Here is a 17,443-nt window from a genome sequence, read left to right as displayed (position 1 = left end):
TTTATGGATTTAAAAACAATAGCAACAACTGACATACAGAGAGAAGTTAAGTAACTCCCCCAAGGTCACACAGCTATTAGGTGGAAGACTGGGATTTAAACCCACGGGACTTCAGGGTCTGCACTCTTAATCACTTCACTTTGCTGTCTACTAGGAAACATCGTAAAGGCAGCTCAAAGCACTTGAAAGTCAAAAGCTCCTGCCTCCTTCCTTCTCCCTGTCCCCTGGTTGGTCCTCTTTGTCTTCTCTCTCCCTTGATGTCCCCTTTGCCCTGCTCTTCTCATGAACATCCATATAAAACACAGAACATATATTGGAGGTTTATAAACATATTTTTAATAATCTAGTTTTCTGAGACTAAAACTAAAAGGTCCTCACTCTGATTTATTTTAAAACTGCAAAGAAAACAGTAGTTGAGACCAAAAATTTCACCAACATTCAAGAACGGAAAACTCCTGTGTTATTCCCCTCACGCTGACAGTGGAACTTCCTTTTGCATAATTTCAAAATTCTACCAGGCCAGGCTCCTCTAGATCTTAGCACTTCCATCTTCAAAGAGCGTTACTAATGAAAATAAATCATTACTTATGAAAGTAAGAAGTGTTTATAACCTAGTTAATATTCTTCACTGCTTTGAAAATAAGATGTTAACTGTTATCTTATAATGAAGCACACAGCACAGCAGTCTAAGAAACTCTTTAGAAACTAATCACTTGACACAAATGTCTGATACTACAGTATTCTCTTTGGTATAAAATGAAAATTTTTTATCAACGTATACCTATTACTAATCCATGTTAAATGAATTTAGGACGCCAATACTTCTTAGTGCTTACAATTATGAGAAAAAGGACTCACATTCAAGTTGAGGGCTATGAGGGACTCAAACACAGCCATGGCTACCTGAATAACCTGTACCCAAAGTGTTGTGCTCATTCTCTACATCCTAAACATTACTGACTTAACAAGACAACTAAGGGCCAGCAAGTGAGAGAGTAGCTATTGAATACATCTCCAGCACCCAAGGGGAACAAACAATTACCGAGGGTAAAGGTTCACCGAGTGTGACGATGGAAAAGGAGAGCTAGGGTTCAGGCAGTGGGGAAGGGTGAATAAAGCAGAAACACAATATAATAAGGGAGTGGGGAAAAATGTATAGGCACAGAAAAGATCATGAAAGCTTGGGTTAAAGAACACAGGAAAGTCCCAACGCAGCCCAATACCTTTTTCCTCCATTCTGCTATAAAGGAAGCAAATGCCTCCATCCTAAAGAATGGGGATTAAGCTGTTATTCCCAAACCTCTGCTTCAGTTTCCTATTGCTGCTATAACAAAATACCACACCCACCATGGCTTAAAATAACACAACGTATTATCTGATAGCTCTGGAGAGCAGATGTCTAAAATGGGAGGGCAAGGCTACATTTCTTCAGGAGGCTCTCGGGAAGCACCTAATTCTTTGTCTTTCCAGTTCCTAGAGTTCCCTTTCACTCTGCATCCCACGGTCCCTTCCTCCATCTCCAAATCATATCCCTCCAACCTCTGCCTCAGTCACCAAACCACCTCTTTTTACCTTGACCTTCTTGCAACCCACTCTCCCTTATAAGGACCCTTGTGATTATATCGGTCTACCAGGTTCATCTAGGATAATCTCCCCACCTCAAAATCCTTGACTTGATCATAATTACAAAGTCCCCTTTGCCACATAAGGTGACACAATCATAAATTCTGGGGATTTGGACATAAATAACTTTGGGGGATTATTATTTTGCCTACTATCCCCTCCTGGGTGACTTTTATCTATTTTTCATATTCCCCCTGGGGAAATTTTGATGTTAACTACAAAAGTATTATGACTCTGTCATTCATAATGAGTGAAATGAAAAATTTAGTAAACAGTTCTTACCAGTTTCCAATGAAACGAGGGTCATTCTGGTCAAGGTGAACAGGACTTCCGGGATCAACATAAAAACCAATGAAAAGTCCACCTAATAAATATCCCACAGCAGGACCAAGAGCTCCCATGACATACATGATGGCTGGGAAAAAAGAGGGAAATGTGAAATATAACACCATATTCCTTCAATTTTGGTAACTGTCTAGTTTCAGTCACACCATGCAGATATCACACTCAAATCCAGTTAACAACTTCCAAAGAGAGAGTGAAAAGATGCCCTCTTTAGAGAGCTTCAGAGATTATGCCTATGTTGACATTCGAGTTTCAAGTCATGTCTTCTATTTAACTGTAGCCCACTGTTCTCTTAGAACATTACAATCATTTGGAGAACTTTTTGGTTGACTTTTGTTTTTTTTTAATATAAGTGCTTGGAACCCACCTCCGACATACTCAACTTAAATGTTTGAAAGTGAAGACCCTCAAAGTTAATGAGGTGGTCACTGGATAATCAAGAGAAGATAAAAAGTAGTCTCAACAATAAGGAAAAGGAAAGAAAGTAGATGTCACTTGTCATAGCTAGAAGGTTCTGATGGGTAAAGGGAACTCAAGGCCAGATTTTACCATGAATATGGATTCAGTTGAATTGGCAAAGCTTCTCTAAGCACCTCAAATCACTAATATTTTCAAATTATCATTTAGAACCAAAGATCTCACAATGAGTTTGGCTTATTGTTAATTGAGGAAGCTTACTTAAAGATCACTAACTCTCCTTAAATGGCATGAGTGAGAACCCAATGGGAAGAACCAACCCATAGTTGAATTACAAAAGAATTTTTTTAAATGCATGTCCAAACAGGGAGGGGTGGGCTCTTACTGTCGGCAGAAAAGTTGTCAGTCTAAAAAATTTCACCATCAAAATGGGCTAATAGCAAAAATAAATAAATAACAAATTCACTGTCATTTCTTTTTATTGTTTTCAGGCTGTGATTTAATTTTGGGGGGGAGGGGGCAACCGAGACAGAGAGAGACAAAGAAAGGGACAGTCAGGAAGGGAGAGAGATGAGAAAAATCAATCCTTCGTTATGGCACCATAGTTGTTCACTGATTGCTTTCTCATATGTGCCTTGACCAGGGGCTACAGCAACATGAGTGACCCCCTGCTCAAGCCAGCGACCTTGGGTTCTAGCCAGTGACGTTTGGGCTTCAAGCCAGCGACCATGGAGTCATGTGTATGATCCCACGCTCAAGCCAAGGACCTGCGCTCAAGCTGGTGAGCTTTGTTCAAGCCGGATGAGCCCGTGCTCAAGCTGGCGACCTCAGGGTCTCGAACCTGGGTCCTCTGCATCCCAGTCCGATACTCTATCTATTGCGCCACCACCTGGTCAGGCTAAATTTTTAAATAAATAATATTTTGCCAATTTTTTTAAATTTTGAGGTGGAATATGAAATTCCTTGAAAGTCATAGAACAATCTAGCCGTTCCAAACCCACTGTTTGTCCTGTTGAAACTCAGTTACTTGGGGACAAATCAATAAACACTTTTAAGAAATTGTAACAAACTCCAGGGCTCCGTGTTTCTCATACATTTTAATCACTGAAGAAGTAAGTGGTTTCCCCTATCCTTTCAAGAAAAAGGTTATTTACCAGAATGCAAATTAGCATAATCAGAATAAGCTTCACCTTCCTTCCTCATCTGATGCACCTGAATAAACTTGGAAGAATCCTGTCTCCTCTGTTACTTGTAGCTACAGACAGTAATTTAACACCTGCTCCCACTCTTCATAGAACTTCAGCAGAGAAAGTGCAGTATTTATTTATTGTACAGAATCATCTACTCGTAACAATAAGACATCAGGTTCTCGGACTTCTCCATCTGCGCTTGGAAATGCAGAGTGGAGGGGGCACAACCTCGAGTGACTGCTATTCTTTTGGAAGAACACTTTTGATGAAATAAAATTAGAGTTTTGATAAGTATCTTGTTAAGCTCTTTGTTTATAGCCTAAAACAGAACTCAAGAATAGAAAGTACTTTTCCAGTCTCAGGTATTTCCATGTGAACATGAAGATAAAATTTATGTTTGCACCTCCAGGCAAGCCAGCACCATCTCATCTACAACTTAAAACTGTAATGAGGCTAAAATGTGGCATGAATCATCTTCCCAAAATAGTTTCTCTGGCATGAAAGAGGCTGTCTTACAGACACAGGCGGGAAAAGGGGTGTTTCTGCCAAACTGTTTAGGCCTGAGGCACCGAGAGCACGTCTCGGAGCGCCAAGTGCACCGTGCGGGACGTGGGCTGGCGAGACTCGTGAGACCCGAGGCCCCGGGGACGGGGAATCCGACGACACCTTAACTACTTCACGAGACACAGATGGAGCTCTTTAAAATTCAGCTGTGTAATCAGAAATAAGTCATCTTCATTATATGTCCAACATAAACATTCTCATTAACAAAAATAAATATATACATATAAGTATATCTATATAACTATATTATATACTGTATATATACTATATATAACTGTTATATACATATGTGTATACTATATGCTATATTTAGCATATACAGTATACATATATAGCATACAGGTAACTATGTTCTATATAACTATATATAAGTGCTATATTATATATAGCTATATGTTTATATATTTATAAATCTACGTCAATAAGTATATATAATATATTGAAAACATATAATAACTCATTGACATGATCACATTTAAGCAAATAAATTGCTCTGGCCACTGAGTTAATATTAGCAACTAGTTAACCAACGGTACTCATTTAGAGTTCATTAGAGGAGCAAATTGTTGGAGCAAACACACACCACTCACTCCCCAGTCAAAAATGTCCAAACACCCCCCACTGTCATACTTAAGGTATGAGATGTAAGTGACAAATAATTTTTAAAAACCTGAAAGTCTAAACTGCTCTACCTAGAGCTCAAGGGTGGGACAAGCTGGTGTCCTGCTGCTATTTTATTCCCAAACCTGCTGCCTGTGCAGGGCACCATGCAGACTGGCGCTCAGATCAGGCTGGGACAGAGCCATCTCCTTCCTGTGTGGGGGCCGCCCTCGACCCCCTAGGCCTTCCTATCTGAATCCCACCCCTTCTTCAAGGTCAAGTCCAGTGCCATGGTCCTCCCTAGGGCCTCCTTCTCCAGCATCCCTGTAAACTATGTAATTCACAGAGTTGTCACATGCACAAAAACCCATACTTTGCCATCATGCATCCCAATCAGTAAAAGGTGTCTTTTTTTTTGTTTGTTTTTTTCTGAAGCTGGAAACAGGGAGAGACAGTCAGACAGACTCCCGCATGCCCCGACCGGGATCCACCCAGCACGCCCACCGGGGCGATGCTCTGCCCACCAGGGGGCGATGCTCTGCCCCTCCGGGGGCATCGCTCTGTTGCGACCAGAGCCACTCTAGCGCCTGGGGCAGAGGCCAAGGAGCCATCCCCAGCGCCTGGGCCATCTTTGCTCCAATGGAGCCTCCGCTGCGGGAGGGGAAGAGAGAGACAGAAAGGAAGGAGAGGGGGAGGGGTGGAGAAGCAGATGGGCACCTCTCCTGTGTGCCCTGGCCGAGAATTGAACCCGGGACTTCTGCACGCCAGGCCGACACTCTACCACTGAGCCAACCAGCCAGGGCCAGTAAAAGGTGTCTTAAACCGTATTTCACAAGGGGTTTTATTGTTAAAATTAACCTTCTGGTTTTTTTAAATTATTTGTTTGTCACCTATGTCTCATACCTTAAGTAAGTTTGCTTATTTTTTTTAGCTCTTGTTGTATGAGGCTAATTTTTTTTTATTTTTATAAGCTTTAATCATTTTAAACTTTAAATCTTGGTTACACTCTTGAATTTTATATTTTTGGTGTTGAGCAGTTTCTCTTTACTCTCTCAGCCTTCTGACAATATCTTCTTAGCCTTCTCTTATGTTTTACTATGTTTGATCAATTTTGGTCATAGCTCATTAGAAGCTGGGCCCAACTTCGCCATCTCCGGGCCACCTCCCCGCTGCCTCTGTCCTCCTGCTCCAGTGGCCCTCACGCTGCAGCAGGTTCAGGATGGCAGCCTGGGAGACCCACGCTTCACTGGCCCCAGCTGTCAAGTCTCACTTGGCACAGAGCCAGACCCTATGACTGCTCTCTCATGTTATCCAGGAATGAGAGAGTGTGACTTCCAAATCCAAGGTCTCTGACAAATAAGGACTGACTCTAAGACAAGCCAGGCACACAGAGCAAGACAGACAAGCCCGAGGGCTCTTCATTCAGCTCCCAGCTGGTCTGGAGAGGGTCCTGTGGGTTGATCCTCCCAATCCTACTCGAGAGAGAAGGCATAACCTCACCTTCCAACACGCACTGCACCCAGTCCACCCCTTGTTAAAGCTGATACTGCCATTGCTGATGGGGTCTGCAAATGCTCTTCCTTCCTCATCACAAAAGCCCATCCTGTTCACATCGGGAATTATCTCAAATAGGGTCATTCTGTGAAGTCTGCTACAATCCAAAGGAACAACTCCCTGAACTCTAGTATATGTTGAATACTCAACCTGCCTCTTACACAAAATGATTCAGGAACTCCTGATAGTGATCAGCTTGCCAGCTGTAGCCTCACTGGAGCTGGGAAACCGAGGGGCCCAATCAAAACCAGCAGAGAGCGTAGTATCATGTGGGGCTACAGTCACCTCCTTCTTCCAGATCTCTGCTCAGATATCACATTTAAGAGAAGCCATCACTCACCAAGGACACACACGACACCCCACCCCACTGCTATCGCTCTTTGTTACCCTCTGCCCTGCTAGAGTTTTCATTAGGGCACACACCATCATACGACATGACATTTCTTTATTTGCTTATTATCTGCCTCGCCCACTGGAATGTCATTTCCATGAGAACAAAGACTATGTTTTTTTACTCATGCCATATCCATCCCTATGCAGAGCTGAGCATAAGCACTGATAAATATTGTTGAGTAGAGATGGATAAAGACACGGACTGCCAGTCTCAAGTGAAGTAACAAAAGTGGTCGAAGTAAATTCGTCCCTGCAACAGTGCCTTGAAGAGTCAGTCACCCATGGGTACTTTGCACCCTAGACCCCTAGGACTGTCCTGTCCTCGCGAGCCATCACCACGCCTACCTCCTACTTCTGTCAGGCTGTCCCTGGGCCACCACTCTCCCCACGGGAGAGTTCTCAGAGCCTCTTTGGAACTGACCCGGATTTGTGGAACCCTCATTTGAACTTGATCTCTAACTTATCAACTGCTGTTTCCATGTTGTTCCCCACCTCCCCCTCTTTCCTGCTCACTGTCCAATGCTTCCTCATGTCCCGTCTGGCTCAGACCCACTTTCCCAGCTGTTCCACGTGGCACTGGGTGCTGCCGGGAACCGATGCTGACAGAGGTGGGGCTTACACGTATAATTTAGGCTCAGTCTCAGGACCTGGGATTGCACGCAGGATGGTCACACACAAAGACGTTTCACATATGTGTCTAAGGTTCTCAAATGACTCTTAAACCCAGGCTGGGGCATAGTGAGAGCAGGTCACCCTCTTGAATATGTTTTGTGTCACAGCTATGACAGATGACAAGAGGACATGAAAAGCAATCCACACGTCACTGCAAACTTGCAGTAGCAGGGACACCAACTCACATGCAACTTGCATAATGCCTTGAAAATTAGCCAAGGTACTTGAGAGCATCACATTTAAAGAAATCTTTCCTCTCTCATTCTTTCCACTCACAAGCACAGACAGATAAGACACCTTTGATCTTGGTTAGTTTGAGCCGCAATTTTTTTTCCTCTTTAGTAATTCAGTGATTTTGACACATACCTGACAGCCCAAGAACAGCTGCCTCTGCCGCCAGCAGATGGCCTAGCATTTTGCTGAAACATCCCAAGAGCATTCTAGGTCATAATGAGAAGGGGTAGCCTTCACCTAAATTCAAAGGATTTTTTCCTCACTACTGTCGTAGTGAGCAACGGTTGGTTTAAATTCATTCTCTTCCTCAAGAAATATTTCCAAAGTAACTTTTACTCTAAAAGGGAACAACCAAGTACACATAGAAGCAGCCAGTTGCACTTTATTCACATCTGCGGTATAGGAGAGGGAGTGTTTAATGAGCTGTGGCTTTAGAACAGTGGTTCTCAAAGTGTGCCCCAGGGTGCACTGGTGCACCATAGAAGATTTCCAGGTGCACCCTATGGTATTCCAAAGAAATATGTGCCTGTTGGGGACCAAAAACCCAACAGAGTTTTTGGAGTTTAGATTTTGGGGGGACAGAGCTGTGCGGAATTGGTTGTAAGCTGACAGTCTGCCCAAACCCCCACCTCATTTGCCTGATTAGGTTGCAAAAGGCTGTTAAGCTGTGGTGCTGGATTGTTTACACTACCCCCCATGTTCCCAGGAAAGACTGGAGGCAAGTTTTATTCTATCCTTTGTTTGGTATAAAGTTAAGATGATATGTATGGTAGGGGTTTTCTGCACTTGGTAAAATTCTTGGGTTGCCTTGGAAACATGATCAAAGATCTCCTTGAAGCCCTGGCCGGTTGGCTCAGCGGTAGAGCGTCGGCCTAGCGTGCGGAGGACCCGGGTTCGATTCCCGGCCAGGGCACACAGGAGAAGCGCCCATTTGCTTCTCCACCCCTCTGCCGCGCTTTCCTCTCTGTCTCTCTCTTCCCCTCCTGCAGCCAAGGCTCCATTGGAGCAAGGATGGCCCGGGCGCTGGGGATGGCTCTGTGGCCTCTGCCTCAGGCGCTAGAGTGGCTCTGGTCGCAACATGGCGACGCCCAGGATGGGCAGAGCATCGCCCCCTGGTGGGCAGAGCATCGCCCCTGGTGGGCGTGCCGGGTGGATCCCGGTCGGGCGCATGCGGGAGTCTGTCTGACTGTCTCTCCCTGTTTCCAGCTTCAGAAAAATGAAAGAAAAAAAAAAAAAAAAAAAGAAAGATCTCCTTGATTTGCTAATAGCCCACTTTACCCTATAAATAAAGCAAGATGTGGTTTTTGGGAGCACTTTGTTCTTGCCAGCAGCAATTACAGGGCCCTCCCGATCCTGTATTTTCTTAATTCCACGTATTTTTTTTAACTCTGCAATGTTCCCACTCGGGACCTGGAATTACTAGCTGCGCTGGTTCACAGCATGTGCCCAGATATAAAAATAAATATAGTTACTCTTTTATACCATTTCATTACGGAAATACTGCTCTTTTTGTTAACACAACATTATTATATTTATTATAAACACATCATTATATTATTTTTAGATAAATATACCCAAATAAAATAGATAGATTTCTTAAAAAGGAGCATGATATTGAAGAATCCAATTCTGGAAGTGAGCAAAAGTTATGTGTAAATAAAATAGGACTTGAAGGCTGAAGGGCAGAATTTAATTTATAGCATTTTCCATCACTTAACACAACAATACAATTGGATTAGAAACCCATTCATGGAAGCTTCTAGTGATTTTGGTTTAACATTAACAGAAGAAGAAGAACTGGCAGCTATATCCACTGATTGTGGATTGATGAGTAAACATAAGGAATTGTCTCTTGAAGCCTTTTGGATTTCTATGAAAGAAGAATATGTGGCAATATCTAAAAAGCTTTGAACATTTTATTACAATTTTCAACATCCTATTTATGTGAATTAGGATTTTCTACCCTGAACACAATTAAGAGTAAAAAGAGAGAAATTCTTCAATGCATTGGCGAGGAAATGAAAGTTTGCCTTTAAAATATGTATATATGCCCAAACATTGAAGAAAACACATCAGGCTCATTTTTCTCATAAACACAAGAATGAAAAAACTTAACACATTCACGCCAGGACCTGCCAAATTTACTAAATCTTACTAAGAATATATATATATATATATATTATATATATATATATATATATATATATAAAGATAACTTTTTTATCATTTTTTTATTTTTTAACCCCTCTTTTTTATGAATTCTAAAAAGCATAATTCAGAAAATGTAACATAAAAATGTTTTTTAATGTCAGAATAAATTTAATTTTGTCATATTTATTTCATTTAATTACCATAAAAGCACGCTTGGACTTTATATATTTTTCCTAATATTTATATTTGATTTAATTATTATAACATATTTCTCAGAAATTTGTATATAGTGTGCCTACAATTATTTGTAGGATTTTAAATGCACCCCGACTTCAAAAAGTTGAGAACCATTGCTTTAGAACATTAAATTTGGTCACCTGTGACTGACTGCTACCTATAAACTTAATACAGTCTTCAGGAAGAACCACAAGGACAGTTGTCATGAAAGCAAAACAAAAAAACTATGTTACATTTTTTATATTAGCCTGACCAGTGGTAGTACAGTGGATAGAATGTTGACCTGGAATACTGAAGTTCCAGGTTCAAAACCCCAAGGTAGCCAGCCTGAGCGTGGGCTCATTGGCTTGCGTATGGGATCACTGGCTTGAGTATAGGATCATCAACATTATCCCAAGGTCACTGGCTTTAGCCCAAAGGTTGCTGGCTTGAAGCCTAAGGTCACTAGCTTGAGTAAGGGTTCACTGGCTCAGCTTGAGCCCCCTGCCCCCAGATCAAGGCATGTACAAGAAGCAAGCAATGAACAACTAAAGTGAAGCAACTAGGAATTAATGCTTCTTACTCTGTCTCCTCCCTCTCTCTCTCCCCCTTCCTGTCTCTCGCTCTCTAAAACTCAATCAATAAATTAAAAAAAAATTAAATTTTTAAAATTATGCTTGGTGGTAATAATGTATTTTTTTAAAGTTAAGTATGGATTCCCCAATGCAAAAGTAATCAAAACATCAATGAACCCATGAGAAACTAACTTCACTAGTTATCAAAAAAATAGAAGCTACAAACAATAAGATACAAGTCTAACTAAATAAATTAGCATGAGAGTGATACATTTAGTACAGCTTATGGACAGCAATTCACCATGTATATAATGATGACATTTATCACTGCATTATGTATATAGAAAAACAGAAGCAATATTAATAATACTGATTAACTACATTTTGAGACATAATGCAAGTACAGTACTAATTTTAATGTTTAAAAGCCTGGCCAGGTGGTGGCACAGTGGATAGAGTGTTGAACTGGAAGGCAGAGGACCCAGGTTCAAAACCCCAAGGTTGCCAGCTAGAGAATGGGCTTATCCAGCATGAGCGTGGGATCACTGGCTTGAGCCCAAAGGTCACTGGCTTGAAGCCCAAGATCGCTGGTTTGAGCCCAAGGTTGCTGGCTTGAGCAAAGGGTCACTCGCTCTGCTGTAGCCCCCTGGTCAAGGCACATATGAGAAAGCAATCAATGAACAACTAAGATGCCATAACAAAGAATTGATGCTTCTCATCTCTCTCCCTTCCTGTCTGTCCCTCTCTCTGTCTCTCTCTTTGTCTCTGTCACACACACACACACACACACACACACACACACACACACACACAAAGATGGTTTACAGAAAAGCTACTGGAACTAATATATGAGTTTAGCAAGGTTATAGGATACAGGTTCAATATTTTAAAAATTAATTATCTTTCTAAATACTAGCAACAATCAGAAATTAAAACAATACCATTTATAACAGTATCAAAAATATAAAACACTTGGAGATAAATCTGAAAAAATATGTATACTACCTTTACAATGAAAATTACAAAACATTGTTGAAGGAAGTTAAAGATCTAAATAAAAGGCGAGACATGACTTGTTTTTTAGTCAATGGACCCAATATTGTTAAGATGTTAACTCTCCCAAAATCAACCTAGAAATTCAATGCAATTCCAATCAGAATTCCAGCTGGCTTTTTGTAAAAATTGACTAAATGATATCAAAATTCATATGGAAATGGAAAGATCACAGAATAGTCAAGGCAATTTTGAAAAAGAAGAACAGTATTAGAGAACTAACACTATCTAATATTTTAAGACTCACTATAAATATACTATAATCAAGATAATATAGTATTGGCTTAAATACAGACAAATAGATTGATGCAATAGAAAAGAAAGTCCAGAAAGAGGCCCACACATCTATACAGATAACTATATGGACAAAGTTCTAAAGATAATTAAATGGAAAAAGGACAGGCTTTTCAACAAATGGTGCTGAAACCATTAGATGTTCATATGCAAAAATTAACTCAAAATGAATCAGAGGCATAAGTGTAAAACCTAAAACTATAAAACTTCTGGGAAAACAACAATTGGGGAAAATATTTTTCAACACACACTTTACCAAAGAAAATAAATGGATGGTAAATAAGCACAAGAAAGACAGTATCATCAGCCTTTAGGTAGTATAAATCACAACCACAATGAGATACCACTGAATTCCTATTCAAAGGGTTGAAATGTGAAAGACAAACTATTCCAAGCCTTGGCAAAAATGTGAAATAACTAGAACTTTCATACTCTGCTTGATGTGGAATGGAAAATGTTCTAGCCACTTTTGAAAACAGTTTGGTAGTGTCTTAAGGAGTTAAAACATAGGTATCATGGCCCTGGCTGCTTGGCTCAGTGGTAGAGCATCAGCCCAGCATGTGGAAGCTCTGGGTTCGATTCCAGTTCAAGGCACACAGGAGAAGCAACCATCTGCTTCCCTACCCCTCCTAGTCCCCTTCTCTTTCTCTCTCTCTCTTTATCCCTTTCTCTCTGTTCTCCTCCTGCAGTCATGGCTCGAGTGGTTCTAGCAAGTTGGCCCTGGGTGCTGAGGATGGCTCCATGGCCTCGCCTCAGATGCTAAAAATAGCTTGGTTGCTGAGCAACAGAGCAGTGGCCCTAGATGAGCAGAGCATCTCCCCATTGGGGGCTTACCAGGTGGATCCTAGTCGAGGTACATGCAGGAGTTGGTCTGTCTGCCTCCCTACCTCTCACTTAATTTTTAAAAAGAAGGAAGAAAGAAAAAATAAATAAAACATAATTATAATATGAGTTAACCATTACACCCCTAGGTATTTTCACAAGAGAAATGAAAGCATCTGTCCATCCATAGAGTTACATACAAATATTCATAGCAGCTTTATTTGTGGTCACCCAAAGGTGGAAACAACCAAAATGTTCATCAAGAGATAAATGAATAAACAAATTGTAGTATATTCATATGGAATGCTAAATGGAATACTATTTAGCAATAAACATGAACTATTGATACAAACTAAAACATGGATAAATCTCAAAATAAATTTTCTGAGCGAAAGAGAACACACAAGAAAGAGTACATACTCTATGATTTAATTTATGAAATTCCAGAAAGCAAGGGTCCAGCAGAAGAAAGGGATGACAAACATGCTCAAGGAGCCTTTTGGTGACTTTGGACACGTGCGGTCTTGATTGTGGTGAAGGTTTCACGGTTGTATACATATGTTAAACTTAACCAGATTATATACTTTACTTATGTGCAATTTATTTTATGTCAATTTTATCTCAAAAAAGACAAGTATTCTAAAATTGGGTTCTGGTGATGGTTGCACAGGTTTATAAATTTACTAACAGTCACTGACTCACACACTTAGAGGGGGTGAATTTTATGGCATACAAGTTATATCTCAAAAAGTCATTTTAATAAAACCAAAAGGAAACATGCTATGTATTAAACGTTCTTGGCTCAGGTAGTGAAATTACAAGGGGATTTTTTTTTTGGGGGGGGGGGGTGTTTTCTTTAGAACATTCCGTATTTTCAGCTTTTTCCAACTTAATAAGGAGATGACGTCAGAGAAATGGCGCCGTAAGGAGCGATACCGATAAATCTCCCCAAAAATTCAACAAGATCTTCAACTAGAGACAGAAAAATCTATCCTTGGAGCCTCCAGAAGTTCCACACTAAACACAAAGGTATGATTGAGCGAAAAATTGACTAAATATATAATTAACCCCGAAGGAAATAAGGAAGAAGAAACATTCTGCCTTCCTCACTAACCTAAATAAGGGCTGCTTTCACTGGGAACTGAGAGTATAGAAACTAAGGCGGGCATAGGGTGTGAATAGAACCAGACTGCTGCACAAACGTCCGAACCAGGCTGTGGCATGGACATCCAAGCCGAGGAAAAACTGTGCTTGTGGCAACCCAGTCAACACAAGCTAATGCTCGCACCAAACCCAGATAAAGAAAGGCACTTGGGACAGCCATCCGCCCCAATCTCCTGGTCAGCGCACGCAGATAGTGGGCAAGAGATTCCTCTTAGAGCCCTGGGAGTGGGTGCCCGTGTTACTGGACAGAGGGGCAGAGTCAGAGGCCTTTCTGTGGGCTGAAACCGGAGTCTTGGGGTCGCCCCTGCGCCCTGAAAAGGAGCACATGGGGAGTGAGTGGGAGCAAAATTCCCTATGCTGGAACTTTTCCGTGCGGGCGGGGCACCACACCGGGAGTGAGAGGCGGCTGGCCGGATATCCTGGTCCCGAGTGCGGATAGTGGGCAAGAGATTCCCTGGGAGTGGGCGCCCATGTTCCCAGACAGAGGGGGCAGAGTCAGAGGTCTTTGTGTGAGCCGAAGCCCTGCCTGATTATACTAGCGGCTCTGACTGATTGAGCCTTACCCAGAGCCCTGTGCTGAGTGGGAATAGACTGGGGATTTGCCAGATCTTGGAGCCTCTTACTCTCCAGACAGAGGCAGCAGCAGCATCCCCATAGCTGGATCATCAGGCTACTAATTCAAGAAGGAAAGACTAGGAGAGAGGCTCCGGGAACACGGACTCTCTCATTGGCGGAGCCTGCAAATGCTAATGAGCCTCGACTGCAAATGAGACTGAAGCCCAATATATGGCATCGCCATAGAGACTTATCAACTGCAAACCTCTACCTAAGCGTGCCACAGGGGCAGAACCCAGGGTACAGAGTCACTGACCAGGAAGAGGGAGAGAAAAGAAAAAGCAAGAAGATAACCTCTCAAAATCAAGAATAATCCACAGACTTTATATCCTATTCCATTTTATATTTGCTCGTTTGTTTCTCTTATCTTCTTGTCTTGATTATTTTCTTCTTCTTCCAATTTGGTCGTTTAATTCTCTGCTGGTCTTACTCTCTCCTCTCCTTGAAATACACTACTCATAAGTGTTACATCTCCCATTATGTTTTTTTTCTTCTTCCTTTCTCTCTATGAGGGTTGCACTCCAAAACCGTTAACTCTCTCTCTCTCTCCTTTTCTTCTTATTTCTTCTTTTTGTGTTATCCTCTTTTTTTTTCTCCCTCTATATTAGTATCTTCTTTTCTTCTTTACGTTTCCTCTCATTCAATCCTCAATCACAAACAAATTACATTATCTGGGACTCAAATTTTTCTCTGTGGTGCTTTGGGGTTTTTTTATTTTGCTTTTTTAACTTACTACCAGTGCTCCCAACCCTGGCTCAACATTTTATCTAGTTCTTGCTCCACTAAATACAATAGTAATTTTTTAAATTTTCCCCTTTTTCCTGTTTCCCTCTTATTCCTCTCATCATATCGCTTAGTCAATCATCACCTAAAAGCAAGTCATTTTATTCTTGACCCAAATTTTTTCCTTTTGTGGGTCCATACCCCCTTTTTTGCCCTTTTACCACTTCTCCCCAACTCAGGTCCTCCATTATAGGTAGTTTTTGTTCTATTTAGAACAATATAATTCACAATTCACCATAAGATTTTCTCAAGAAGGAAGGGAGAGGAGAGGAGAGGAAAAAAAAGGGGGAGGAATAATAATTTTTTTATTTATTCTTTTTTATTTTTTATTTTTATTTTTTAACTTTTTATTCTTTATTAATTATCATTAATACTATCAACAAAACCACCCTCAGATGCCATTAAGGAAAAAGAAATTGATTATCATGGATACAAAAGCAGAGAGGTAGCACAGATAGATAAGGAAAAATCTATGGAGAAAAAATTTAATATATTGGAAACCTTGGAGCTAAATGACAGAGAATTTAAAATAGAAATCCTAAAAATACTCAGAGATATACAAGAAAACACAGAAAAGCAATTTAGGGAGCTCAGAAAACAACTCAACGGACACAAAGAATACATTACCAAGGAAATTGAAACTACAAAAACAAATCAAACAGAGATGAAAAACTCAATTCACGAGCTGAAAAACGAGGTAACAAGCTTAGCTAATAGAACAGGCCAGATAGAAAGTAGGATTAGTGAAATAGAAGACAAGAAACTTGAGGCACAACAGAGAGAAGAAGACAGAGACTCAAAAATTTTAAAAAATGAGAAAGCCCTTCAGGAATTGTCTGACTCCATCAAAAAGAATAACATAAGAATAATAGGTATATCAGAGGGAGAAGAGAGAGAAAATGGAATGGAGAACATATTCAAACAAATAATAGATGAGAACTTCCCAAGCCTGTGGAAAGAACTAAAGCCTCAAATTCAAGAAGCAAACAGAACTCCGAGTTTTCTTAACACCAACAAACCTACTCCAAGGCACATCATAATGAAATTGGCACAAACCAATGACAAAAAAAAAAAAAAAATCTCAAGGCAGCCAGGGAAAAGAAGAGTACAACATATAAAGGAAGGCCCATTAGATTATCATCACATTTCTCAACAGAAACTCTACAAGCTAGAAGAGAGTGGACCACAATATTTAAAGTCCTGAAAGAGAGGAACGTTCAGCCATGAATACTATACCTATCAAAGCTATCCTTCAAATATGAAGGAGAAATAAAAACATTCACAGATACAGAAAAGATGAGGGAATTTATCATCAGAAAATCCCCACTCCAGGAATTACTAAAGGGGGTTTTCCAACCAGATACAAAGAACAAAACAAAACAAAACCACAAGTACAAGCTCCACCAAGAACACAATAAAACCAAATTTAAACTGTGACAACAACAAAAAAAGGAGGGGGGGAGAGGACGGAGATTAATAGTAGCAAAGGATGATGGAGTGCAAAAGTACTCACAAGACAGTGCACTACAATGAACAGGGTAGGAACACTTTTCATTACTTAATGGTAACCACCATTGAAAAAACCATCACAGAAGCACATGATTTAAAAAAGATAGCAACAGAGGAAAGATGTGTGGAATACAACCAAACAAAAACAAAAGATAGAAAAACAAAAGAGAAGAATCAAACAAGACACAAAACTAACAGAAAGCAATCTATAAATGGCAATAGAGAACTCACAAGTGTCAATAATTACACTAAATGTAAACAGATTAAACACCAATAAAAAGGCATAGAGTAGCAGAATGGATTAAAAAAGAAAATCCAACTGTATGCTGCCTACAAGAAACTCATCTGAGCAACAAAGATTAAAACAAATTAAAGTGAAAGACTGGAAAACAATACCCTAAGCAAATAACATAAAAAAAAGCAGGCGTAGCAATACTCATATCTGATAACGCTGACTACAAGACAGCAAAAGTACTCAGAGACAAAAATGGTCATTTCATAATGATTAAGGGGATGCTGAATCAAGAAGACATAACAATTCTTAATATATATGCACCAAACCAAGGAGCACCAAAATATATAAGACAGCTACTTATTGACCTTAAAACAAAAACTGACAAAAATACAATCATACTTGGAGACCTCAATACACTGCTGACGGCTCTAGAT

General features: G+C 40.5%; 1 protein-coding gene across 1 annotated transcript in view; it reads right to left on the bottom strand.

The window, feature by feature from the left end:
- The window catches only part of SLCO5A1 (solute carrier organic anion transporter family member 5A1), a 133,547-nt gene that overhangs the window by 67,929 nt on the left and 48,175 nt on the right, over positions 1 to 17,443 (bottom strand). The window contains exon 3 of the mRNA XM_066378917.1: positions 1,906 to 2,038. Within this exon, the coding sequence (XP_066235014.1) occupies positions 1,906 to 2,038 (133 nt within the window). The remainder of the gene's footprint in view (positions 1 to 1,905; positions 2,039 to 17,443) is intronic.

Source organism: Saccopteryx leptura, chromosome 3 (assembly GCF_036850995.1).
Source record: "Saccopteryx leptura isolate mSacLep1 chromosome 3, mSacLep1_pri_phased_curated, whole genome shotgun sequence".
In the NCBI taxonomy this organism is placed as follows: domain Eukaryota; kingdom Metazoa; phylum Chordata; class Mammalia; order Chiroptera; family Emballonuridae; genus Saccopteryx; species Saccopteryx leptura.
This window is presented reverse-complemented; position numbering and strand designations above follow the sequence as displayed.